The sequence below is a fragment of the Vulpes lagopus genome, chromosome 3 (genome assembly GCF_018345385.1).
Source record: "Vulpes lagopus strain Blue_001 chromosome 3, ASM1834538v1, whole genome shotgun sequence".
In the NCBI taxonomy this organism is placed as follows: Eukaryota; Metazoa; Chordata; class Mammalia; order Carnivora; family Canidae; genus Vulpes; species Vulpes lagopus.
In genome coordinates this window covers 94,302,151-94,328,566 of record NC_054826.1, presented here as the reverse complement: position 1 = coordinate 94,328,566, position 26,416 = coordinate 94,302,151, and the positions used below count along the sequence as shown (strand labels likewise).

The following is a 26,416-nucleotide window of genomic DNA, read 5'->3' as shown; positions in this document are numbered from 1 at the left end:
TTTATTTCTTTCGAAGGTGTTTTCATGATTATGTCTGGGGCAGGTGGGCGGTTCGGTGGTAGGTGGAGTGCAAGGTGGAGGAGGCTAGATGAGCACTGTTCACGGGTTTTCTGAGACCAGTGCGCATCTATTCTGAGCTGGGGCTTGAACCCCCCACTCTCCAGCTAGGACATGCCAGCTGTAAGCAGCTTCCAGGGGATTTTGAGGCAAGTTCCCTCCCTACACAGAGCACGTGCACCAGCTCTTCCCACCCAAAAAACAAACAAACAAAAAATTACACATACTACAGATTTTTTTCCTTTTCTCCCAGCACAGCCCCTGCCTCTCCCTTGACCCGACCCGAGTGTGTTGACAGAAAGCAGAACTCAGAAAAAAGAAAAAAGAAAGCAGAACTCGCTGCTTATTAACCTACAACCGACATGGGGTGGCAGCTACTATGGCAGATCTCGTGGTTCCTTTAAAGTGTTCTTAAAAAGTGTACACAGCCTTGCTGCCCTTAACCCACAACTTCCCATCCCAGCCACTAAAGAAGAAACCTCTCCATCCACGGGCCATTTTTAAAAGGAGTTAATAAGCACTTACGTCTAATACTTTTTTAACAAAAATTCTGTGGGATTACAGACCTAGCAAGCAGATGTGTTTTCCTCCTATCTGGCATGAGTGTGTACGTCCAGTTTAAATATACTCTGCACATACACACATTTTTTTCTGTTCTCGTATATAGAAAGCTTTTGCTTTCCTTTTTTCCTTTATTTATTTATTTTTTTTATATATTTTTTTTATTTCACATCTGCCAAACAGATCAGTTTCTGTACTCTGGACAGACAGCCCAGAATCAGCACTGCAAGCACATCCATAACTTTTGAAGGGCTTAGGGAATGCTGTCCTGGCCCATTCTGCCTCCCCTCTGATCAAGCTTAGTTTCTTCAAGAAATGGGGACTCTTCAGCAAGGGGTACTGCTGTCCCGTCTGCTGGAGGAGCCAAGTGGTTCTCATTGGCTCACTGGGTTCTCCAGAACCTTCCAGCCTGTCTCTCCAGCCCCTGTGTCCCAGCCAGGGCGCTGCCTTCCAAGATTGCCTCCCTGCCCTTGGGGATGCCCTGGGCTGGTTTCCTGGATGGCCGGTGGCCCTGGCCCCCGGTGCCCACGGGGCGGCAGTGTGTGTATAAATAGGGCCACAGGAGGATAGCAGGATCCTGGAAGGGAGGGAGGAGGATTAAACTTGTCCACTGGGGTCTTTGTTAGGTCAATGAGCTCCAAATGGAAAAATCAAATGGCACAGATAGGTCTCGTCGGTACTTCCAACCTGCTTAGGGTTTCTGAAACAGCCTCCTTAGTCCAGGATTTTTGGTTAAAGAGAATTTTAACTGGGGGATGTAGTGATGAGGAACACAGGCTTTGTTTACCACATCCAACCTCCACTTCTGGACAGCTGTTAACCTGGGGGAAATCTCCATCAGAAAAAACAGCACAAGCAAGAAACGCGGATGTCCCAGGGCTGTAGGATTTAGATCCCATCCACAGAGTGGGGCCAAGTGCTAACAAGCTCTGGACCTTCAGTGGTGGGGAATGTGAGGCTTGCTCCCTGGAGCTCTTGGGAGGCCTCGCCATGGAGGGTGGGGTGGCCCTGAAGGGGGGGTCTGCGCTGAGAGATGGCATTACCTCGCTGGCGGGGAGCACATCCTGAGAGACCTCTCACTGGTTCCAACGATCACAGATCCTGTGAGGTGAGGTGTGTCTAGTGTGCTCTGGCCCCAGGCCAAAATTGCTCTGAGACTTCATGGAGGAGGAAGTAAAGACTGTGTAGTGATCATGCCCCCATCCCGGGTCTTCCCGGGGCAGGGACTGGGACAAGGCTTGAGCACTGGTCAGTAGCCTTCAGGGTGCCCACGGTAGTGCTCCCCGCAACAGGCAGCTGCTTCCCCCTCTAAGGTCAGTTATTCTGAGCATCCTCGTTTCTGTGCCACCGTCACCACCACCAAAGACTGAAAAGATGTGTTGGGAGAAAAAAGATGGGGGGGAGGGGATTGACACCGGACCTTTTTAGACTGTACTAAACACCCCAACCCCGGTCCTAAATGCAGGGGACTTGGTTGGTTTAACAATAGTGGGCAGATGATTGTCACACACCGAAGGGTGTCTCCTAAGTGGGAGCCCCAGTGTCTGGGTGTGTATTTGCGTGATGTCTTCCCTCAGAGATGCCTTGGGCTCCCTAGGGTGGAGATGAAGAAGGGGACAGGATTCCAGGAATTGAGGGCCTGTAGGCTGCTTTCTTGAGCACAGCAGCTCTTCCTTTGCATCTTGACCTCTCAGTCCAGCGAGATGAGCACAAACGGGGCTGCTCATCCTTCTATTGAGAACCCCACCCCCAAAGTTGCTTTCCCAGCCTCTGCAGGGTGGACCCTTCCTCCCACATGTGAGGGTGATTGGCTTTCTGGACTTCACCCCGCGGCTGCCAGTCTTCCTGGCTCTAAGAACAGGTTTGAAAGCTTTTGCAGCTAGTTGCAGAAATCCTATGTCCCTGAGGGTCTGGTGGCCTGGTGACAAGTACAGTGGGTGGACCTAGCTTGGCTGCTCCAGAGGGGCTTCCTCACCCCGGATTTAACCCCGGAACTGGGTTAAATAACAGGCGATTGGATTGGCTCGTGGTTTTCCCCAGCTTCATTACCCCGATCAGCAATGGTCTTGTCACTTTTCCTCCCCCTTCTCCCCCCACCCACCCCGAGACACGCATACCTTGTGGTTTTATTTTAAGGAAGTGTCTGTAAAGTTGAAAGCGAGCTATGATACAATACCAATTAGTAAAGGTGTTTCCTGCCGGATTTCCTTCTCAGAAGCAAGACCAGGTGGTTGAGAAGCATCAACTTATTGCGTGATCTCTGTTCATCTAGAATCTTAAGTTCCGTAATAACGACTCTTATCAAGGACCATGCCCTTGGCAATGCCCAAGGGGACCTGGATGGGGGAAATGAATGTCCCCACTCATTTCAGTAAACATTATTGGGTAGATGCAACCAGAGGCGGAAAGCAAGACCACATCCCAGAAGCTTAGATGTCACGGGCTCTAAGAAGATCCAGAAACATCCTGAAAGGATCTATTGAATTCAGACCAAAATTCTCCTCTCCCTTAGAGTGACCAGTCTAGATCCTTTTGGGAAAATCTTTGATAAAATGCAGGAGGCGACGGGTTCCAAAAATGCAGGCTTGGAGTGAGGAGCCTATGGGGTGTGGTCATAAAAGCCATAGCAAGTGTTGGCTTGGCCTTCAGAGGGGACCAGTGGGCCTGGCACTTGATTCAAGACCGATGCTGCAAGATGGCAGGAGCAGCCGCTTCTCACCTTTGTCCACCACCTGTTGGCAGGGGACTGAGCCCTTGGCAAGTCACAGACTCCATGGTCCTGCCGGCTGTCCTAGGGCCAGACAGATCTGTAAATGGCAGCCCAGCACTGTGACTGCATCTGGAGGCATGATTTCCTCATTACTGGAGTCGGCTTAAAGTTCAAAGATCACCACAAAATCCCCTGTGGTAGCAGCTTGCTGCTGGATTTATCCTTTGTGGTTGGTTGATGAGCTTCAGATAGCTTTGGTGGCCGACGCCTCTGGGCCCAGTCAGCAAGGAGTGTCAGCCGGGCTGTGGGTTGGGGGGAGGCGCCATCGGACCGGGTCGCTCTGCCGGGTGCTGCAGTGCAGCGGGGCCGCCCAGGGCTGGAGCCCTTGGTCTCGGATTCTGTCCTGTGCCTGACCTTGTCATGAAAGCCTCAGATGACGCCCCTGCGCGTGAGCCTGTGGGGGGGCGAGGGCTGGTTAGGGGGTCTGAGCCTCACACTCCTCCCGGGGGGGGGGGGGGGGGGGAGCAGGGGGGGGGTGCCCTGCTGCTCTTCATGTACCAATCCCTCTCCATCCCTTCAAAGCCCGGGTTCAACAGCTGGGACGGGCCCTGCCTCAGGCGGGTGGGGGGACCCGGCCCACTGCCATGCCCTCCTGACCTCAGGGCCGGGCCCGGGCCCAGTCTACATCTAATAAAGGCCACTTGCCAAGCTGAGCACTTGAACCCCACGTGATGCCCACGGCCCGTGGAGTAAGGGCGGTTGTCCGTGCCACCTCCCAGGTGGAGACGCCGAGGCCGGGGTGACTGGCCAAGCCCCTCATGCACACACTGGAAGTGGAGTCCGAGTCCAAAGCAGGGGTGTGTGTGCGTCCACTGTGCCCAGGCAGCGGGTGGCGAAGGCCCAGGGGGAGAAGAAATGCCCAGGGGTGGGCCTTGAGTGTGTCCTGGGCCCTCTCCGCATCGCAGGCACCCAGATCCCTTCTGACGGGGCCTCCGGGCTCCTCCCGGACCCAGCCAGAGCCCAATCCTTGTCCGGTTTTCTGAGAAACCGAAGCGGCCCTCCAGCCACCGGACTTCTGCCTGCAGACGCCTGCTGCAGCCACGGCCTCCACCTCTCCCAGCCGGAGCCCCTGCGGCCGGCGCCCACTCGAGGACCCGGTGCCGAGGGCTGGCCCAGCGCATCCCTGGACTGCGATCCAGGCTGTCCTCAGCCGGGGAGGGGCAGCAGGAGGCCTTTAGGTCACACTTGGGAGAGAACGAACAGTGGCTGACGGTCCCTGTCCTGGAAAGCTCTAGATTCCCTCCCTCCACAAGACCGAGGGGGGTGCCGGGGGGGCACCCCTAGGCCCCAGGCTGTGGTGTCCAACCACACCCCCTACCCCACTCAGCCTGTGTCCAGGGCCCAGCCCGGGACTTTCCTGGTGGAGGAACTAGCCGGCCCGGCCCGTGTGGGGAAGGCCTGGCGGTGCGGACGGTGGTGGCAGGAAAGCTGTGAGGGCCCACAAGGCCGGAGGGAAAGCCCTGCCTCCCTCCCCGCCCGGCCCACTTGAGAGCCTCTCTCTGGGGTGTTCGTACACCCTCCCTCCCTCGTGAATCCCCAGTGGCATTCATCATCCACATGTTCGAGGGCAGAGCAGGGGAGCCCAGTGGTCGGGAGCATGGCCCTGGGGCCCAGGCGGCCTGGGTTCAAATCCCAGCCCTTCCCTTACTAGCCGCCGCAGACCGCTCTGTGCCTCAGTTTTCCCATCTACAAAGTGGGGGGAAGTAATAGTACCTATCCGACAGCCTCCTTGTGATAAGATGTTCAGAAACACAGAGCCCTCCCGACCCAGAGCAAGCCCCTCCTGCCCGCCATGAGGGGAAGTGGGGGGCATTCGGGGCTGCTCTAATATGCTGCTGATGGGGCACAAGATACCGGCTTCCTTGTTAGGACTGGATAATCACCAAACTGTACACTTTTGTTTTCAGTATATTTCACAATAAAAGTTTTAAAACTTTTTCAAAGTTTGAATCTCCCCCGCTAAAAACAAAAAACAAAAAAAAAAACCTTTTCTCTGTTCATCCTCTCCTTCACTTTGCTCATCCCCTCTTTTCTTTTCAACCCTTTGATCACTAGCTTGTCTCACCCATATATGAAACTTAGTCCCCTCTCGGCTTCCCAAAGGCTCTGAGCCTGGGGAGCGACAGAGGTCTCTGCCGGCGACAGCAGGACTTCTCTTGGGCTCGCAGTGCGCCCTGGATGCACCCGGCTGCGGGTGCCCCGGGAGGAGGTCCGGTCTGGGGAGGCCACTGCAGGGAAGTGGCAAGGTGGCAGCTGACAGCTGGTGGCAGCACGATGCCGCTGGCTGCCGGGCCTGTTATTGTTACGCAAAAGTGGAAAGGCCGCTGAAGAGAGGGAAGGAAATGCCGAGGCTGCAGTCGCAGCCGCCCCTCCCCCCCATTACCCCCCACCCCCGCCCTCCGTGCGCCCAGGTGAGCCCTGCTGGGGGCCCCGCGGGGACTTGGGGCAGCACCACGGGCCAGGGGTGGCAGACGCCAGCGCTCAGGGCGCTTTGTGGCTGCAGGGCCCCCTCCCCCAACTCCCTGCCACCAGGCACAACCACCCACCACGACCTGTCTCATCCTCATTTTCTAACCATCACCCAAGTACAAGGCACCCACAGAAAAGGGCCCCGTGGCCCCGCAGGCTGGGGCCGCCGTGTTCTCCAGAGTGAGCACCTGCTGACGGGGGAGGGCACCCAGCCGGGGACGCCGCCCTGCCTTCATCCGTGGACACGTGGTCCACACGGAGTCCCAGCTGCTGAAGGGTGCTCCGTCTGCCTCCTCTCCTGTCCCCTCCTGTCCGGCAGCTCCTCGCAAGGCTGGCCGCACCCAGCGCTGGTGACCTCCCGGTGACCACAGGCGACGTGCCGAGCAAACCTCTCAGAGCAGAGGGCATGACCCCGGCATCTCATAGACAAAACCAAGAACCACCACCAACCTGACCGGTCACGGCGACAGTCACAGGATGCCAGGCTTTGGCTCCTCTGCTGGATGCCACCTCACCCCCGGGAGTCCAGGGGGACCCGGGGCTCAGAGGGCTGGTGGCCTCTCCGTCTTGGAATCTGTGCATCTGGGCCACCAGCTGACCCCGCCGACCTGAGCCCACAGCCAGACTGCCTGGGTCTGTGACCTTCGGACCAGCTCCACAACCTCGGAGCTCCCAGGCCTCCACCTGGGGCCCAGGCGCCAGCGACAGAGGCCCCAGCCCCGCCCTCCCCTCACCCACTCCCACGGGGCTCCCTCACCTCTGCACCCCACGTCCCCTCTCAGCAGAGCTTATGGTCCCATTTCAATCACAAGGAAACGGAGTCAGCCCTGAGGGTCCATTTGCTCAGCATCTGAACTCGAGTCCCCCTCAAAGCCTGTCCCCACCACCACTGGGCCCCAGTTATGCCCCCTGCAGACATGTACCTGGTGCTCTCCTGCTCCCACGTAGGCGCTGGTTCACTCAGGGACCGAGCGGCCACCACCCAAGTACGTGTGCAGCGTCCTCTGCAAGCCAGTGGCCAGGCCAGGCCTGGGCCCTCAGGGCTCACTCCTGCTAAGGAGAGACTGTGAAAACACACAGAACAAATAGGCAGGACGTCAATTATAGTCAGTGCTCTGGACCAAAACAAAAGGGTTGGGGGGGCATGAAGTTTTGCCATTTTGCATGAAGTTATCAAGAAAGGCTTCTTGGAGGAGGCGCCAACTGGGCACAAACCTGAAGACAGGGAGGGAGTTGGGGACATGTGGGCGGTGGTCCAGGTGGCACCCCAGCTGCAGAGCCTGGCAGGAAGGGAGCAGAGGAGCCCATGTGGCTGGTCCTCAGGTGGCCAGGGAGGGAGGGAAGGATGGGCACCCTCCCCGCCACTGGGGGCTCAGAGACCCTGGGGAGGACCAGCCGGGGCTCCCGGCCACATGCCTGCGTGAGGCCGCCCACGGCCACGCCACGGGAGTCTGAGGAATCCCAGAAAGTGAAAGAAGAAGCAGAGCCCTCCCTGCCCCTCCACCCCCAGCCCTGCCAGACCCAAGTGACTTCCTCTTTCCACCCCATTTAAGGCCCAGCTGGGAGCGCCCCACAGGAGGGGAGGCCCCGCAGCCCAGCCATGGGGGACACCTTCATCCGCCACATCGCCCTTCTGGGCTTCGAGAAGCGCTTCGTCCCCAGCCAGCACTACGTGAGTAGCCACCCCAGCGCCCCGGACCTGGCAGGAGGGCAGGGGCCTGGCCCCAGTCGGCTGCCCGCCTGGCTCCCCCGCCCCCTTCCCCGATCCCAGCTCCCAGGCAGTGCTCCTCCAGGAGCAGCCATCTGTCCCCGGGGGCTGTGGGGTCCCTTACATTACATGACCCTGCCGAGCGGCCACCCCACCCCGTCCTGGGAGGCTGGGACGTGTCTGCCCAGACACATCCACCCCACCCCACCCCAAGGTGCCCCAGGCCAGAGGAAGCCCAGGGAGGAACTCTGCTTGGTCAACTGTACAGTGTTTGTAGGGCGCTTTTAGCATCCTATGCCGAGACTTTTCTTCTTGTTCATTTTTAATTTTGAAGTAATTTCAAACTTAGATAAACTACCAATAGCTCCAACATTCCTCCACCACCACATCTGTACTCCCTGTCTCTCCCCTTCCCTGTCCCCCCTTCCCTCCCTCCTTCTCTCTTCCCCCGCCCCACCCCCAACTCTTTCTCTCTCTGAATGGGACTTTTCTGAATCATTTCAGAGCAATTGGGAGCCATTGTGTTTCTTTACTCCTAAATACTACTATGTATTTTTTTAAAGATTTATTTATTTATTTGAGAGAGAGAGATTGAGAGAGAGAGAGAGAGAGAGAAGCAAAGAGAATCTCAAATAGACTCCCGCGCTGCGTGCCTGGGCTCAACCTCACCACCCTGAGATCATGACCTGAGCGGAAACCAAGAGAGTCACCCAGGCGCCTCTCTACTGTGTATTTCTTAAAATCAAGGACATTCTCTTACACCACAATGCAAATATGTTAACATCAGCAAATTAACGTGGATGAAACACTTGTTATCCAACCCACGGACTTCACTCAGATTTCACCTGTTCCCCTACTTGTCCTCTGTAGTAAAAATATTCCAGGTCTGGGATCCAACCCAGGACCACCTGCTGCATTTCACTTATTGTGACTCTTCAGACTTCCTTAATCTGGGTCAGTCGTTTTTGGTTGTTGTTGTTTAAGTTTTATTTATTTAAGTCATCTCCATACCCAACATGGGGCTCGAATACATGACCCCGAGATCAAGCATCACACCCTCCTCCAACTGAGCCAGCCAGGTGCTCTTGGGTCAGACTTAATGTTTCTTTGTTCTTCTCAACTTTGACATTTTGGAGAGCTGGAGCCAGTCGTTTTGTAGGATGTCCCTTCTACAAAAAGTTTTGTCTAACCCTTCTTCATTAGATTGGGGTCATGTGCCGGTGGCAGAACTACCCCAGAAGTGACACTGTGTTCTCGCCGATCCTATCAGGCGGCAGGCGACTTTGCTGGTTCCTGTGTTGGTGATGCTAGTTTCGATCACTACGTGTCTCTACTGTAAAGTTACTATTTTCCCCCTTGTGATGAATAATTAACCTGCGGGGAGATTCTCTGCAACTATAAGCAGCTCCTGTTCCTTCCACAGTATGTGGATGACTCTTGCCTGAGTCAAATTGCTATAATGATCGCCAAATAGTGATTTTTAAACTCTACTGTTGCTTCTGCTTTAGTAGCTAACATTTTACCGGTAAAGTTCTTCCCCTCTTCCTACTGACTTGTGTCAGTGTGGACGTGTGGATTTCTCTTTTATTCCATGGGTTACCATCCGTCACTGCCGTAACTCATCTCATGCTCCGATTGTCTCGGAAGGGGCCAGTGGGAGCCCCTTCAAGCTGGCTCCCTGTGCTCTTTGGACATAGCCTGGCATTCTCTGAGCACATTCTTAACTTCTGGAACGAGACGCTCCAGCTGACCTGCTGCTCCCCAGCCCGAGCCCTGGACTCGACCACTGCACTAAGGACCTCTGTTTCTTTGCAGTGGGGGGCGGTGTCAGAACCCTAGATCTCAACGCTGAGTGTGCTCATTGCCTCTGAGGTCCTTTCAGATTCGGGAAAGAACAATTCCATCTCATTCTCGTTACTCTGCTTTATGTGTGCAGAGCCTGTCTCTCCGCGAGAACCCTGGCCGCCCACTAGATTAACAGCTTTACCCCTTGCTCGGTCCTGCAATCCACATGAGCCTGTTTTATCACAATGACGGCATCCGCGCCATCATGAACAATCAACCTACAAACCTATGAAGTCAATTCTAAGTTTTCTTTGCAGTTTTTTTCTTTCTTTTTCTCCTTTTGGATTGAGGGTAGAAATACTGTAAAAGTTACTTGGATTTTTTTTTTCCTTTTCCAGTTTTCTTTAATATGGCTGTGACCCATTTGATAGTGAAGTTCATTTGTTTTCATTTGTTTCCAATTTAAAGTCTTAAAAAAAATCCTTGTTGATCTAATTTTATTTTTAAATATGTAATATATTAACATGTTTGAAATGATCCAACATCAGGCAGCCCAGGTGGCTCAGTGATTTAGCACCGCCTTCAGCCCAGGGTGTCATCCTGGAGTCCTGGGATCGAGTCCCACGTTGGGCTCCCTGCATGGAGCCTGCTTCTCCCTCTGCCTGTGTCTCTGCCTCTCTCTCTGTGTCTCTCATGAATAAATAAATAAAATCTTTTTAAAAAATGAAATGATCCAACATCAAAACTTTATAAAAAGATGTGCTCAGAAAAAAAAAAAAAAGATGTGCTCAGAGACTCATTTTGGTTTATCTTTCCTATATTTCTCTTTGCAAAGATAGAGAGAGAGGTGGGCAGCAGGGGGGTGGGGGGGTGGGAGGGTACACAGAGCCACCTGGCTGGCTCAGTCCATGGAGCATGAGACACTTGATCTTGGGGTTCAAGTCCCACATTAGGTGTAGAGATTGCTTAAAAATAACATATTTTTATTTTTATTTTTATATTTTTTAAATTTAAGAGAGAGAGCACATGATCAGGGGGCAGGGGGAGAGGGAAAGAATCTCAAGTAGATTCCATACTGAGTGTGGAGTCTGATACAGGACTGCATCTCACAACCCTGAGATCATGACCTGAGCCAAAATCAAGAGTTGGAAGCTTAACTGACTGAGCCACCCAGGCGCCCCTAAAAATAAAATCTTGAAGGAAGGAAGGAAGGAAGGAAGGAAGGAAAAATATAATTTTCTTGGGTGCCTGGCTGGTTCAGTATGTAGAGCATGTGACTCTTGATCTTGGAGTTGTGAGTTTGAGTCCCACATGGGACATAGAGACTACTTAAATAAATAAAACTTCAGGGGCACCTGGATGGTTGGGCAGTTAAGTATCTGTCTTCAGCTCAGGTCATGATCTTGGGGTCCTGGGGTGGAGCCCCATGTCCGGCTCCCTGCTCAGTGGGGGAGCTTGCTTCTCCCTCTGCTGCTCCCCCTGCTTGTGCTCTGTCAAACAAATAAATAAAATCTTTTTAAAAAGGAGAAACTAAAAGCTCACTTTTACTCCTGTAGTTTGAAATACCACTTTTATCATATTTTAAATTTCCATGTGTACTTGGATATATTTCTAGATTTTGTATCCTATTCCACTGAGGTTTTTTTGTTCACACACCACTAGTATACAATTGTTTTTTTTAAATATTATGATATATATTTTTGCATGCTCCCCTGAGCTGGCCAGGTGCCCCTATTTTTTTCTTTCACTGTAAAATTAATATAAAATGAAATCCACAAGTCTTAGAGGTACATTTGCTGAATTTCGATGGTACAGGTCCCTACATAACCCTCATCAAGACATAGATTACCATTGCCCCAGGTCCCCTCCCTCCACCAACCCCCAGAGGCTACCACTGCTCTGATTTTTCCCCCTTTACTTGGTTGCACTTGCTCTAGAACGTCGTAGAAAAGGAATCCTACCATGTATCTGGCTTCTTCCACTCAGCATAATGCTTCTGAGCTTCATCCGTGTGGAGGCACCTGTCTGATTTGTTCCGTTTTGTGCCTCAGTAGAATTCTCCTGGCTCTATCTTGGTTTTCCTTACCAAGTTTGTATTTTTTCTCTTTCTAATAATGGCTTCACTGAGATATAATTCACCTATATAAAGTGTACAATTCAACGGTTTTTAGTGATCAGAATCGTGCAACCAACATACAACCAGTAAATACGTATTTTTAAAGATTTGTTAGAGAGAGGGACGGCCCGGGGGCTCCCGGTGGAGCACGGGCCTTTGGCTCAGGGCGTGATCCCGGGGTCCTGGGATCGAGTCCCGCATCGGGCTCCCTGCGTGGGGCCTGCTCCTCCCTCTGCCTGTGTCTCTGCCTCTCTCTGTCTCTCATGAATAAATAAATAAAATCTTTAAAAAACGATGTGTTGGAGCGCGCACAAGCAGGAAGGGCAGAGGGAGAGGGACAGAGTCTCAAGCAGACTCCGTGCTGAGTGTGGGGGGCCCTGGGGCTGATCTCAGCAGCCCGGGGCCACCGGCTGCGCCGAACCCAAGAGGACGCTGCTCCACCAGCTGAGCCCCGGGGCCCACACCACCACCAGCCACGAGCGAGCGCCCCTCCGGGGGTCGGCCCCGCCCCGCCCCGCCCCGCCCCCTCCAGCCGCGGGAGCCGCGGCCCCTTAGGGACCGGGAGCTTGAGCCGATTTGGGGGCCGCGGGGCATCCGGCCCTGGGGCCCCGAGCTGCGGCAGGAGCTGGGCTGCGCTGGGCTCCGTCCCCCTGACGGGGTCCCCCGCCCGGCCCCCCAGGTCTACATGTTTCTGGTGAAGTGGCACGACCTGTCGGAGAAGGTGGTCTACCGGCGCTTCACCGAGATCTACGAGTTCCACGTGAGAGCGGGCGCGCTGGGGGGGGGCGGTGGGGGTGGGGTGCGCGGGGCGGCGCGGGCGGCCAGGAGGGCCGGGTGCCCAGGGAGGGCACTGCGCAGCAGGCCCAGCTGTGCCCTTCCAGGGCGGGTGGCCCGGGTGCTGGCCAGCAAGTGGGGAGCCCAGGGCGCTCCAGCCCACAGCGGAGGGGGAGGGGACGTTATTTACTTCTCAACTTAAAAGGACATTTTCCTTAAAGTACGTTTTATTTTTAATTTAAATTCAATTCACTAACATAGTGTATTATTAATTTCAGAGGTAGAGTTCAGTGATTCATCAGTCGCATATCACACCCAGTGCTCATTCCATCCTGTGCCCTGCTCAATGCCCATCACCTGGTTACCCCATGCCCCCCTCCCGCCCCTCCAGTGACCCTATTTGTTTCATAGAGTTGAGAGTCTCTTATGGCTTGTCTCCCTCTCTGATTCCATCTTGTTTTATTTTTCCCTCCCTCCCCCTATGATACTGTTTTGTTTCTTAAATTCACACATGAGTAAGATCACATGACAATTGTCTTTCTCTGACTTACTTCACTTAGCATAATACCCTTTAGTTCCATTTGCATCGTTGCATTTGGTAAGATTTCCTTAAAGTATGTTTAAATGTGATAAAATACACATAACACGAATTTAGCATTTTAAGCCCACAGTTCGGTGGCATGAGATACATTCCCAGTGTCTTGCAACTGTCACTATGGTCCAGCTCCAGGATAGTTTCATCTTCCCACACAGAGACTCTGTCCCCATTCAAGATGATAAACTTCAGGGGGTGTTAAGGGCTGTGCCTCCTCTGTCCTTGCAGGGGACAGCCTAGTTAGTGTCACCACCAGGTTGTCATCCCAGGAGCCTGCTCTTTGACTCATGGCCACTGGCCCAATGAGGACCCTGGGCAGGTGAGAAGGCAGGGTGGCGACCCTGACACCCCAGGATTCAGGTTCTCTTGCTTTGTGGGCACCTGCTGTCATCAGATTGAATGAGATTCCCACAGGCTCTAAAACCCCATGGGGTTCCCCAGGCCAGACACAATAGAGATGGTCATTGGGGAGCATAGTGTGCAGAGTGTGGCTTTTGATGGGCCTTGGTCTGAGACAGAATGTGGATGGAGGGTCCATCCCCAAAGGCCTCTGTAAGCAGGGTAGTGAGTCCTGGAGTGGCGTGCCTTCCTGCACTTCTCCCATAAAATTTTTAAGTAGTCTCTATATCCAACATGGGGCTCAAACTCACAACCACAACTTTGAGAGTCTCATGCTCTACTGACTGAGCCAGCCGGGAGCCTGGGTGGCTCAGTCCATTCATTAAGCATCTGACTCGATCTCAGCTCAGGTCTTGATCACAGGGTCTTAAGTTCATGTCCCGAGTTGGGTTCCATGCTGGGCATGGGGGCTACTTAAAAAAAAAGAAATTAGGTAAATGAGTAAATAAAAACAAAATGCAGATAAACATGAAGAAGACTATAAGCAGCCCTACACACCTAGGACTCTGAATCACAATTGATGTCACTATGCTGTTTGCTAGGAGGCTTTGTTTAGTTGTTTTTTGTTTTGTTTTGTTTTGTTTTTATGTCAGCTCTACACCCAACGTGGGGCTTGAACTCACAACCCTGAGATCAAGAGTCACCTGCTTCATTGACTGAGCCGGCCAGGCCTCCCAAAAGGTTTTTTTAAGATAAAGGAATAAAACACTACAAAGGAAGTAGAAAGCTCCCTTTATCCCATGCACTTGTGTCAGCTCCAGCCCTGGGGGACTGCATGCACACCTATGCACACGCACACACACAAGTCCAAGCACAAGATGCAATAGTGTTAAGCATGCATTTTCCACAGCCTTTCAAGAAGTCCTCAGTATGCTGACTGCCTCCTTCTCTGCCTTGTTACTGTCATTAGGTCAGTTTTTGAGACCTGTTCATGCTGATATGTGCACGGCTCCATCTTTCCTCTTTACACTGTTCTGGGCTGTTCCATTGTCGGATTAGCCCCTTTTGCTAATTGGTGAACTCATTCATTCAACAACTATTCATCAAGCACCTACTAAGTGCCAGGTGCGTTCTACTTGGTGCGTGGGAGATGCTCTGAAGGGGACAGGGGCATAAAAAAGATGCAAGTCCTTGCCCTCCCTTGTGGATCTTAAATTCTAGTAGAGGAGTCAGGATAACAGACAAATAAAACGTAAGTAACTTATATAGTCTGTTAGGCAGTTATTTGTTTTTTTTTTTTTTTTTTTTAAATTTTTATTTATTTATGATAGTCACACACACAGAGAGAGAGAGAGAGAGAGAGAGAGAGAGAGAGAGTCAGAGACACAGGCAGAGGGAGAAGCAGGCTCCATGCACCGGGAGCCCGACATGGGATTCGATCCCGGGTCTCTAGGATCGCTCCCTGGGCCAAAGGCAGGCGCCAAACCGCTGCGCCACCCAGGGATCCCTGTTAGGCAGTTATTTGAACTATGGAAAAAATTAATCAGTATGGGGAGGTGGACGGGAGGACTGAGTAAGGAGGGGAAATTGTCAACAGAGATTTCACTGATGGGTAATATCTGAACAGTCTTTTTTTTTTTTTAAAGATCTTATTTATCAAAAAAAACAAAAAACAAAAAAACAAAAAACAAAAAAACAAAACAACAACAACAACAACAACAACAAAAAGATCTTATTTATCCATTCATGAACGACACATAGAAAGAGGCAGAGACACAGGCCGAGGGAGAAACAGGCTCCTTGAAGAGAGCCCGATGTGGGACTCGATCCCGGGATCCCAGGATCCTGGGATCATGCCCTGAGCCAAAGGGAGATGCTCAACCGCTGAGCCACCCAGGCATCCCAGCAAAGTCTTGTAGAAGGAGAAAGAGAGAGGAAGTGCTATTAACAAATATAGGGAAGAATGGGAAGAGCAAGTGCAAAGGCCCTGGGGCTTGAGCAGGCCTGGAGTATTCAGGGATGATTGGAGCAGAGTGAACAAGCGAGAAGAGGGTGGTGGCAGAGGAGGGAGTGAGGCAGGCAGGATGGGTCTGGTCTGCACAGCCTTGTAGACTAACGTGGAGCCTTTGGCTTCCATTCTGAGTGAGCTTAGAGGCAGGGAGGGGTTCTGAGCAGAGGAGAGACAGGATCCAATTTGAATGTGAAGATGGTGCTGGATTGAAGACAAAGGTGAAAGGTTGTTGTGATAACCTGGGCTCAGCGGAAGCACAGCCCGAGGTGGGGGCTGTGTGGGTAGTGAGAAGAGTTAGATTCTGGATAAATTTTAGGACTGGAACCAGAAGGACTTGCTGGCAGGAATGTAGGAGGAGAGAGAAAGAGAGAGCCAAGGATGGCACCAGCCCAAGGGATCAGGAGCGTTGTTTCCAACCCTGTGCTTTTATGGGGTTGTAATAAAGGATCTTCCTCAATCCTTTCTTTTGTGTCTAGAAAATGTTAAAGGAAATGTTTCCTATCGAGGCAGGGGACATCAACCCAGAGAACAGGATCATCCCGCACCTGCCAGGTGAGGAGCAGGGTGGCCCGTCCTGGATCCCCTCACCTGCCCTGTGACCTGCCCCTCCACCCCCATCCCCTCTGTGTCGTGACCTGGGACAATGCTCATGGCTTCTCGGTGTCCCTCCCCGGCCCGGCCAGCCCCGCGGTGGTTCGATGGGCAGCGGGCGGCCGAGAGTCGCCAGGGCACGCTCACCGAGTACTACAACACGCTCATGGGTCTGCCTGTCAAGATCTCCCGCTGCCCCCAACTCCTCGACTTCTTTAGAGTGCGCCCCGACGACCTCAAGCTTCCCACGGACAGCCAGTGAGTGGCCCCCTCATTCTGTCCCCGAAGCGGGAGAGGGAAGGGGGTGGTGAGCTCGGCCTGGGGAGGGGGTGCAGGGCGTCCCCCATGTTACAGATGACTAAAGCTCAGAGGGGAGGCGACTCGCCCAAAATCACACAGCCCCAAAGAGAAGGAGGCAGGATTCCAACTCTGGCCCATGTAACTTGGAACCCCCTCCGCAGCATCCCTGCCAAGTCTCCACCTGGAGCCCCTGAACCTCGGGGGAGGCTCTGTGGGCTGGGAGTCTGAGATCCTAGGTCCTTGTCCTCACCCTGCCTTCTGAAAGCAGGTTCCCCACCTGTACCGGGTGGTAAGGGCCAGATGTCGTAATGGGTGCTGTGGAGAGTGCTTCCAAACTGTGAAGTGCGGAGCCCCAGCCGGGCTGGCGGGGTGGGGTGGGGTGTTGGTGTTGAGCGCAGCACACCTCCGCTTTGTCACCTCATGTCTGCCTGCCCGTTGGTCCAGGGCCCATCATGGAAAGCATCTGAGAAGCTGAGTGAGGTCTCAGGGGAATGTGTTGTGCTGCTGGAGGCTGCCTGCAGAAGGTTCCTCTCTGTGTCCCTCTCTGCTCACTGAGTACAGAGTACGAGTGGGGCCTGGAGGACAGGCCACCGCGGACAGACACCAGTGCTTCGGCCAGAGTGGGCTGGCCCCATGAGTGGCACGGCTCCCATGGCCTGGGTGCTGGGGATGCCCCCTCCCTATGGCTCCCATGGCCTGGGTGGCGGGGATGCCCACTCCCGTTGGCCATACCCCTGAGGCCCCAGAAGGGAGCTAGCCTCCAAAATAACAGGAGCCTTTCCCAGACCAGAGTGTTCTCTTCAGCACTTGGTTCCTTCTTTGCGTCCCCAGGTGACTGGGGCGGGGGTGGGGGTGGGGGGGTGGGGGGGTGCTTTCTTTGTCAGTCCCATTGCTCCCTTCCCCCAGCAGTGGCCCCCACATCCCAGGTTCCTTTTTCTTCTGGGAAGTTCTTCTGTAGGTCTGCCCGGAGCTTCTGTGCCCCCCGCAGGAAGCTGAGCGCCTCACCCAGATTCTTCTTTCCTGTAGGGTGAAAAAGCCAGAGACCTACTTGGTGCCCAAAGACGGCAAGAGCAGTGTCACGGGTGAGAGGCGGGGGCAGCTAGCTGTAGGTCACCCTGCGGGGGCTGGGGACATGATCAGGGTTCCTGAGCAGAGGCTGTGCAGCCAAGGCCAGGGCAGGGGGTCCTCAGTGGCTGCACTAAAGCCTGGGGACCTGGGGGGGCGGCCACTGGACAGTGAAGCTTTCAGAGCTCATGTCTGAAGCTGCAGAGCCCAGCATGATCCCAGCTCCCTATAGCCAGGGGGGTCCTGGCTGACTGAATAGACAGGTCTGGAGGTGAAGGTGGTCATCAGGTGTCACGCAGAGGCCTGACAGTATCTGATCTGTGTTGCATGATAATTGTTAATAATACAACCTGACATTTATCGAGAACTTACTCTGTCCCAGGCAGTATTTATTTATTTATTTATTCATTCATTCATTATTCATTCATTTAAGATTCCTTTATTCATTTATTTGAGAGAGAGCAGAGCAAGTGAGAACACGAGTGGTGTGGAGGAGAAGCAGAGGGAGCAGTGGTAAGAGGGAGAAGCAGGCTCCCTACTGAGCAGGGAGCCTGACATGGGGCTCTATCCTAGGACCCAGGATCATGACCGGAGCTGAAGGCAGATGCTCAACCTACTGAGCTCCCCCAGGTGCTCCCAGACACTATTTTAATATCTTGCATGTATTAACACATGCAATTATCTCTATAACAATATGAAGTAGGGACCAGAGTGCTATTATCCCCATTTTACAGCTGGACACACTGAGGCTTGATTTAAGTTGAAACTCAGGTCAATGCGATGTCTGGGTGGCTCAGCGGTTGAGCATCTGCCTTTGGCCCAGGGCGTGATCCTGGAGTCCCAGGATGGAGTCCTACATCAAGCTCCCTGCGTGGAGCCTGCTTCTCCCTCTGCCTGTGTCTCTGCCTCTCTCTCTGTCTCTCATGAATAAATAAATAAAATCTTAAAAAAAAGAAAAAAGAAACTCAGGTCAAGGGCCACACAGACATGAAAGGTGGAACAGGATCTCAACCAGTCAGTGGGATGCCAGGACGGCAGTGGGCCAGTCAGTGTGGTCCAGGGACCAGCAGTGTCTTAGTCTGTGTGGGCCGCCATATAACAACCACAGACTGGGGGTGGTGGTTTAAACAGCAGAAATGTGTTTTTTCACATTCTGGAGGCTGGGAGTTTGCGAACAGGGTGTGGGCAGGGTTGGCTCTGCGGAGGCGTCTCCGTGGCGTACAGACGGCTGCCTCCTTGCTGTGCCCACACATGGCCTTCCCCCTGTGCACGTACTCCTGCTGGTGTCTCCTCCTCATCCTATGAGGACACCAGTCCTATGGGGTGAGGGCCCCACCCTTATGACCTCCTTAAAGGCTCTAACTCCAAATACAGATTCTAAGGTACTAGGGCTTAGGGCTTCAACATGGGAATTTTGGGGGAGGGGAGAAGATGTATTTTAGTACATAACATGCAGTTGCATGACCTGGGGGCTGGTTAGACATGAAGATGCTCAGGTCCCACTGCAGACCTCTGGAATCAGAACCTGCCTTCCAGCGGGATCCCTGGATGATTTGTGTGCACATTAAGGTCCAGGAGGGCTGCTCCCTAACCTCATCAAGTGAGAAGGAGCATGTGTAAGGTGCATGACTAGTGTCTGGAACACACTAGGTGCTCAATAAATGCAGGGCTGTGAAGACGAGCTTGTCTCTGCTGCTTTCTCGTTGGCAGGGGGCGTCCACCTCCTGTGCACCTGGCTGGGTGGAGATGGGAGCCCAGTGCCAGTTCTGGAGGCCTGAGTGGGGGACTGCCAGGAGGAGGCAGCACATCCCCTCACTGTCCACTCACCCTGCCCTCCTTCCGTCCAGACATCACAGGCCCCATCATCCTGCAGACGTACCGTGCCATTGCTGACTTCGAGAAGACCTCGAGCTCCCAGATGGCTCTGGCCACGGGTGACGTGGTGGACGTCGTGGAGAAGAGCGAGAGTGGTCAGTGTCCCTGCCCTGCTGGGGCCTTCCTCCCCTGTGCCTGCGTCCACGGCCTCAAGCCCCCGACCAAGGCTCTGCCCCTCAGACAGCCTCGGGCTCCCTCCCCACCCTATCCCCTATGGGCTATGACTCCTTCGGGGGGTCCCCTTCTGTCCTCCCCACTCTGGTGCACCCCCCCCCCGGGGGAGACTGCGGGCATCTGTGCATCTCCAGATTATGTCCCAGTGGCCAGGCCAGCTTCTGGGCATGATGTGTGGGAAGCAGCTTTCTGAGATGGAATCCTGGGACTTGTGTGTGTGTGTGTATGTGATTTTGGCGTGGAGTGTGTGAAGGTGACATTTCTGAATCGCAGCGGTGGATATCTGTGTGTCCTTGTCCGGGAGTCCTTACCACCCTGGTGGCTGGGGGAGGCTTCGAGGCCCGCCCAGACTTACTGCCTCACCCTCCACTTCCCCACCCAGGCTGGTGGTTCTGCCAAACGAAGACAAAGCGAGGTTGGGTTCCGGCGTCCTACTTGGAGCCCTTGGACAGTCCTGATGAGGCAGAGGACCCAGAGCCCAACTACGAAGGTGCCACCTGCCCTCCTTGGCCATAGGATGTGGGGGAAGGGACTGGAGGGGCCCTGGGATATTGAGAAGTGGCCACTTTGGGGTTGGATACGGTTGTGGGCTGGGCAGTCAGGGTAGAGACCCCATAGTCTGGCTTGAGGGGCCCAGGTAGCAGGTGATGCCCTTGGTCAAGACAGAGAACCAGGAGGTAGAGTAGAGGCGAGGGCGATGAGGCCCGCCTGAGATACGTAGGGGTCCCTCCCGGGCGTATGAGGTTCAGGAAGGAGCACTGCCTGGAGGCGGAGGAATCCTCGATGACTGGAAGCGGAGAACTGGAAGTCAGTCCCCAGGTCCCCTCGATGGGGCTCATGTGGAGGTCGAAATAAATTAGAGTTGATTGCCCATATATTGCAATGGAGAGATTTCACAATTGTCTGTGGGCTTATGGCATCTCTGGAAAAACTGGAAATGGTGTGTACACACTCTGCAGTCAAGTGGCTCAGGTGCCACATGGATGGGTGCTCTACACCTGCACCCCTTGCCTGGCCACTCCTCCTGTTTAGGTGTCTGGCCCCTGGTGTGGATGGTGGGAGTGGGATGGGCGGGCTCCCCTGGGTGTAATGGGCAGAGGGCAGAACTCCAGGGTGCCCCACGAGTGGGTGGCAGGAGCCTGCAGAGGGAGACCAGCAAGGAGCAGGCAGGGAGGAGGGTGGTCCTGGGCTCTAGCTGGAGGAAGCCTCAGGCTCAGAAAGAAGAGAAGGGGAAGGGAGGCAGGCCAGTGCCGGGCGGACCATCATACCGCACTCCTGTCCCCATGGCCGACCAGGTGAGCCCTATGTCACCATCAAAGCCTATACTGCCGAGATGGAGGATGAAATGTCCCTGCAGGAAGGCGAAGCCATCGAAGTCATTCATAAGCTCCTGGATGGTTGGTGGGTCGTCAGGTAGGAGAGTGCCCCTCCCACCCTGAGTGTCAGCCCTGGCCTGGGTCATGGTCTGTTTGGGCTCAGTGCTGACCCCGGGTATGGCTCTGGGTAGACCACCACCTCTCTCTGGACTCAGTTTCTACTTTGGTAGCAGATCAGTGATTATCCCACCACAACCTGTCTCTCAGGGTTCAGTATCCTTGCCTGAGTGGGTACCTTTTTCCTTTGTGATTTGGAGTCACTTCGCCATCTATTATTCCTTCTACAACACAGTTAATTGTTGTGTTAATTATTCTATTTGAGAACTGTCATCCCTTCTCCTTTTAAATCTTTTGTTGTAATTGATTCTTATCTGGTTGTTCCTCTTGGGCAAAGCAGAACCCTGGTGGCTTCTAGAGCCATCTCCTCTGACCTGCTGGGCCTCCCCTGGTCCTTGTACACCCTCTCAGCCCCAGTGAGCCTGTGGCCAAAGCATCTGCCATCAGCTTGGCTCTGGGCTGGGGGCTCAGAGGCAGGAATTCTCAACCTTTTTGACTCTCACTTGATTTAACTGCCCATTCTGCACCCCTGAGAATCTGCCTGTGACTTTCCCACCAGCCAAGAAGTATCAGAGTTTTACCAAGCATGCTTTGTAATATGCCAAGTTTTTTCTCCCAAATTAGAGTAGTGAGAATGTTGAGAAAAATCTTTTCAACAAGTGGTGCTGGAACTGGAACCAGTGGGCATCCACATGGAGGAAAGTCTCATAGACCCCTACCTCACACCATGCATATTTCTTCAGGATGCGTCATGGATTTGACCAAGCACAAAACCCCAAACTAAAGAGCTTTCGGAAGAAAGCATAGGGGAACTTGGTGACCCGGAGGTAGGCAAAGGTATTTTAGACACAGAAAGCAGTGGCTGTAAAGGGAAAAAAAAAAACCCTGATAAACACCCTGTTGCAAATGTTTTACTGCAAACACATGTCCCCAGGGTCAAGTTGGACCTGCTAACTTCCTAGCACCACCAACATCGTGGCTGAGGGGGCCTATGTTGCTTGGATGGAAGAACTGAGGCCCAGAGGGACAGGGTCCGGTGTCAGCCAGGCTTATGGGCGTCTCCCAGTTCCAGCTGCCTTAACCCCCACCGTTTAGAGGGATCTCTGAGCCCCCCTCATCTGAGGCCCCTACTCCCCGTGTGACCGCCAGGGCTTCAAGGACTGCCTCTGTTGCAGGAAAGACGACATCACCGGCTACTTCCCATCCATGTACCTACAGAAGTCCGGGCAGGATGCTGCCCAGGCGCATCGCCAGATCAAGAGCCGAGGGGCCCCGCCCCGCAGGTGAGCGAGGGTCCCCAGGCTGGAAGGGGCTGAGGGTACCACGAGGGTGTACCACGGCCCCTCTGTGGGCCCAGGCCCTGGACTGGCAGTGCTGGGGGCGGGGGCGGGGCTGGCGCGGGGCGGTGGGAACGCAGGGGTGTGAGGTGGCCTTGGGGGCGGCCGTGACGACTGCGACTGCGGCAGTTCAGAGGGCTTCCTGGGGCGGGGCCGGGCTCAGCCTGGCGAGGGGCTGGGACCCGGGCCTGGGCTCTGCCGCCCGGCGGAAGTCCGCGTTGTTGCGGGGCAGCTGCACGCCTGCCCCGCTCCCCAAGACCCCGGGGCCGGTCTTGCGAGTCCCCGCAGGCGGGGACACGGGCGCGGCGGGGATAGCCAGGCGCTGAGCAACGCCCCCGTCCCGCCGGGCCCAGGTCGTCCATCCGCAACGCGCACAGCATCCACCAGCGATCGCGGAAGCGCCTCAGCCAGGACACCTATCGGCGCAACAGCGTCCGTTTTCTGCAGCAGCGCCGCCGTCCGGCGCGGCCCGGCCCGCAGAGCCCGGGGAGCCCGCGCGGTGAGAGCCCGCAGCGGCCTGGGGGCGGGGCCTGGATGGGGCGGGGCCTGGGTGGGGGCGGGGCCTGGGTGGGGGCGGGGCCGGGAGCAGACCTGGCCGCAAAGCCCAGGGAGGGAGCCCGCGCGGTGAGAGCCCGCAGCGGCCTGGGGGCGGGGCCTGGATGGGGCGGGGCCTGGGTGGGGGCGGGGCCGGGAGCAGACCTGGCCGCAAAGCCCAGGGAGGGAGCCCGCGCGGTGAGAGCCCGCAGCGGCCTGGGGGCGGGGCCTGGATGGGGGCGGGGCCTGGATGGGGCGGGGCCGGGGCGGGGCCGGGAGCAGACCTGGCCGCAAAGCCCAGGGAGGGAGCCCGCGCGGTGAGAGCCCGCAGCGGCCTGGGGGCGGGGCCTGGATGGGGGCGGGGCCGGGGCCGGGGCCGGGGCGGGGCCGGGAGCAGACCTGGCCGCAAAGCCCAGGGAGGGAGCCCGCGCGGTGAGAGCCCGCAGCGGCCTGGGGGCGGGGCTGCCTGGGGCGGGGCCTGGAAGACGGGGCGGGGCCTCTCACCCGGCCGCGCTTTCCGCCGCAGGGGAGCAGCCAGCGACCCAGCCCGCGAAGCCACAGCCCGCGGTGCCCCCGCGGCCCAGCGCAGACCTTATCCTGCACCGATGCAGCGAGAGCACCAAGCGGAAGCTGGCGTCTTCCGTCTGAGGCCGGGTCGCCTCCCCTAGATGGCGTCCTAGCCCCTCCGCCCTGTCGGGTCCCATCCCTGTATATACGTGTATAGATCCGGAGTCTGGATGGCTCTGGCAGCCCCGGCCCCGCCCCACCTAACGGCTCGCCGCTCATAGTAAATGCTGTTTGGAGTGGACAGAGGCTCTGCAGAGCAGCCGGGCGGGCTGGGCTGGGCACGCCTTTGGGGATATTTATAAAGTAAGGACTGAGGGCTGTGAGTTCTGCTGGGGCGGGAGGTTGGGGGAAGTTGCAAGAACCAAGGTCCGGTTGCACTCTGCCCTGGCCTTGGCCGAGACTAAGTTTGCACGGGGCCAAGTGCACCCGTTCCCCCCTGCCCCCCCACTGCTGGCTGTTTGGACAGAAGCTGCCTGCTAAAACTTTGGTACCACTGCAGAAGAGCCCTAAAGAAGGGTGCCACAGTGTGCAGGGTGTGCACCTTAGTTCGGGGACAAAGAAAATTGGTAATTTAGGTATACGGAGGGAGCACCTCTGATTTATTCACTGAAAGGTTGCCCAGTTAGGAGGTTGTACCAGAAAGCAATTATTCATTGATGAACAGACCCTCATCTCCCCACAAGCAACTGCTGCCAGCCTTTGGCCTCAAAGTCTTTGCTGGTGGATCTTGTGCAAAATGCAAAGACACCAGGGTGCAGCCCGGAGCTGCAAATCTTACAAAAGCAGCCGCTTATTAGGAAGGCAGCTGCCCCTCCTGTGTGGGAGGTGGCACAAGAGGATGGGAGAGGCTGGTCCCTTGGAGGGGGGGCTGATGCTTCTCAAGAGAACAACTTGAGGGTTACAACAACTGAAAGAGACCTTGAGAAGGTCACTGGGCCCTTTATTTGCATTTTTGCAGACTTGGTTTGCTGGAAAAGTCCAGCCCATCAAGTGCTATCATGCAAAGCTGTGGGAGAATTAACCACTGAGAATCCCAACCCCTTTGCTTGTTCAGTTGCAATTAAAATAAAAAACTAAGATAAAATCTTGTTTATTTATTTTTTTTAAAAAGATTTTATTTATTTATTCATGAGAGAGAGAGAAAGCGCGTGCGCAAGAGGCAGAGACACAGGCAGAGGGAGAAGCAGGCTCCACGCAGGGAGCGTAACATGGGACTCGAACCCGGGTCTCCAGGATCACGCCCCGGGCCGAAGGCTGCACTAAACCACTGAGCCACCCAGGCTGCCCTAAAATCTTGTTTAATTTTTAATTTCATTTTTTTTCCAAGCTAAAGTCCTGATCAAACGTTTTCTTCACATTTTTCTGTATTTCTGATCCCCTGGAGATGGCCTTGTGTTGGTCCCTGTTGCATGCCTGCCCAGCCAAAGGGCTTCTGGAAATGCTGCGTCTGAGTTACACACACACTATAGCCAGTTTTCTTGAGGCCGGGCATAATGCTGGGCTCTTCCTTTCATTGTTTCTGGTTCTGAGAACAACCCTGTCAGGTAGGTTTATGGAGGAGGAAACCAAGCCTCAGAAAACATAAGCAATTTTTTTAGGGTAATATGACAGAGCCAGGAGGTGGAGTCAGGCTTTTCTTTCTGATTCCAAAGCCTTACTGGATCCATTATATTCTCCTGACCCTACAGAACTCCTGGTTTGTGGCTCAGTCCTAGTGGAAGATGCTGTGGCCAAGGGACAGTCAGAGGAGGGAGGTGACGTGGGCCTGGCCTCCAGAACTCCAAGCCCCCAACCCCAGGCCTGTGTTGGAGGAGTGGCCAGTGTCCTCTGCCCACCTTGGAATGGGAAGACAGGGCCTCAGGAGAGTTGCACTGTACCCTTTGCCCCTAGAAACTGATGGGGACCACCAAATCCAGTCCCTGGCTCCTGGGCTGGGTCCCACCACCATGCTCCTGTGCTCTCATTTGCAGACACCCCATCAATCCACGACCCCGGAAAACCACCTGCTCGTTCAGTCAGTTTTCCTAGGCTTGGCTCAATCCACATGAGTGACACCACTGGGGTCCCAACACACATGCAGGGTAGAGAAGGAAGCCAGGGGTTGTAGGCGTTGAACAGCCCATGAGCTGGGGCTGAAGCATCAGCCCCCTGTAGTCAACAGCCCAAAGCTGGAAGTCCAGTCCAGTCCAGCCACAGAGGGCAGCCCAGGCTGAGCCCGGCTGTCCCCTCAGCATCACCTGATGGGCTAACCACTGGAAAGCCACACACGACAGCCACCTGTCATGGAACAACTTGGGAGTCACACAGACTTAGTCTGAACCCTGACCACTTCTCTGCTGTGTCACCTTGGCAGGTCACTTAATCACTCTGAGCCCTAGCTGCTGATTTATAACATGAGGGGGCTGACCCTTTCCTGCAGGGTCCACCTGACACCTGCTCAAGTAGGTACTCCAGGGGCGGGTCCCCGGACCCTGTTGTACACCAGCCCCTTCCTCCCCCCAGGAAGTGAGCCTCTGAACTAGCCAGACCCAGCAGCACTGTAGTTAACTGCCCAACGACAGGAACTGCTGGGGTTGGGTCATTCTCCCTCAGTCTGGGGACATGCATCTGGGCTCCAGGCGGGGGCTGGAGGAAATGGCCTGGAGGTTGGTCTCTCTCCTGCAGCCTCCCTTCATTTTAATCCATTTGTCTATTGCTTCCTTTTTATTTTTATTTTTTTTATTGCTTCCTTAAAAAAAATAATTTTATTTATTCATGAGAGACAGAGAGAGAGAGAGAGAGAGAGGCAGAGACAGAGGCAGAGGGAGAAGCAGGCTCCATGCAGGGAGCCTGATGGACTCAATCCTGGGACTCTAGTATCATGTCCTGGGCCAAAGGCAGGCTCTAAACCACCGAGCCACCCAGGGATCCCCCTGTCCACTGCTTCCTGAATGGGTCACTACCAGGTCAGGATCATTAGCCTGTTTGTTCCCTGGAAAGATTAATTCCTCTAGTCTGGAAAGTAGCCACACCTGGGGCATCACTAATTCTAGTACCTAATAGGGATTAAGAACACATTGTGTGTGTGTGTGTGCGTGTGTGCGCGCATGCGAGCTTTCTACGCCAACTCTCGGGGGTTAAATGCTATATAGGAAAGTACATCAGGACAGTCTCCAAAGGACTGTCCCCAGCCTGCAAACACGTTAGATCACAAGGGGTACCATCCACAGTCAATGAGGTCAAAGCAACACATCACCATTCAATTCACTGGAGCTAATCACTAAGTCATGGTTAGGTAATAGCATATCCCTATTCTTGGAAAATATTCCCTTAAGTACTCTGGGGTAAATGATGTATGTAACCCCTTCAGACGGTT

General features: G+C 54.7%; 1 protein-coding gene across 1 annotated transcript; it reads left to right on the top strand.

The window, feature by feature from the left end:
- Nucleotides 1-7,105: 7,105 nt before the first annotated feature.
- On the top strand, nt 7,106-24,139 carry NCF1 (neutrophil cytosolic factor 1). Its single transcript, XM_041747064.1, has 11 exons — nt 7,106-7,529; nt 12,146-12,226; nt 15,662-15,737; nt 15,869-16,034; nt 17,103-17,158; nt 18,989-19,111; nt 19,573-19,680; nt 20,486-20,603; nt 21,799-21,906; nt 22,314-22,459; nt 23,021-24,139. The coding sequence occupies exons 1-11, from the start codon at nt 7,458-7,460 to the stop codon at nt 23,140-23,142; spliced, it is 1,176 nt and encodes a 391-aa protein (XP_041602998.1). The 5' UTR covers nt 7,106-7,457; the 3' UTR covers nt 23,143-24,139.
- Nucleotides 24,140-26,416: the final 2,277 nt, after the last annotated feature.

What these genes read in the sequence shown, in the direction of transcription:
- NCF1 (XM_041747064.1), top strand. Translation starts at nt 7,458, where the DNA reads ATGGGGGACACCTTCATCCGCCACATCGCCCTTCTGGGCTTCGAGAAG. An exon ending in CGGCAAGAGCAGTGTCACGG is followed by an intron (nt 17,159 to 18,988) that starts GTGAGAGGCGGG and finishes CCTTCCGTCCAG; the next exon opens with ACATCACAGGCCCCATCATC. An exon ending in CGTGGAGAAGAGCGAGAGTG is followed by an intron (nt 19,112 to 19,572) that starts GTCAGTGTCCCT and finishes TTCCCCACCCAG; the next exon opens with GCTGGTGGTTCTGCCAAACG.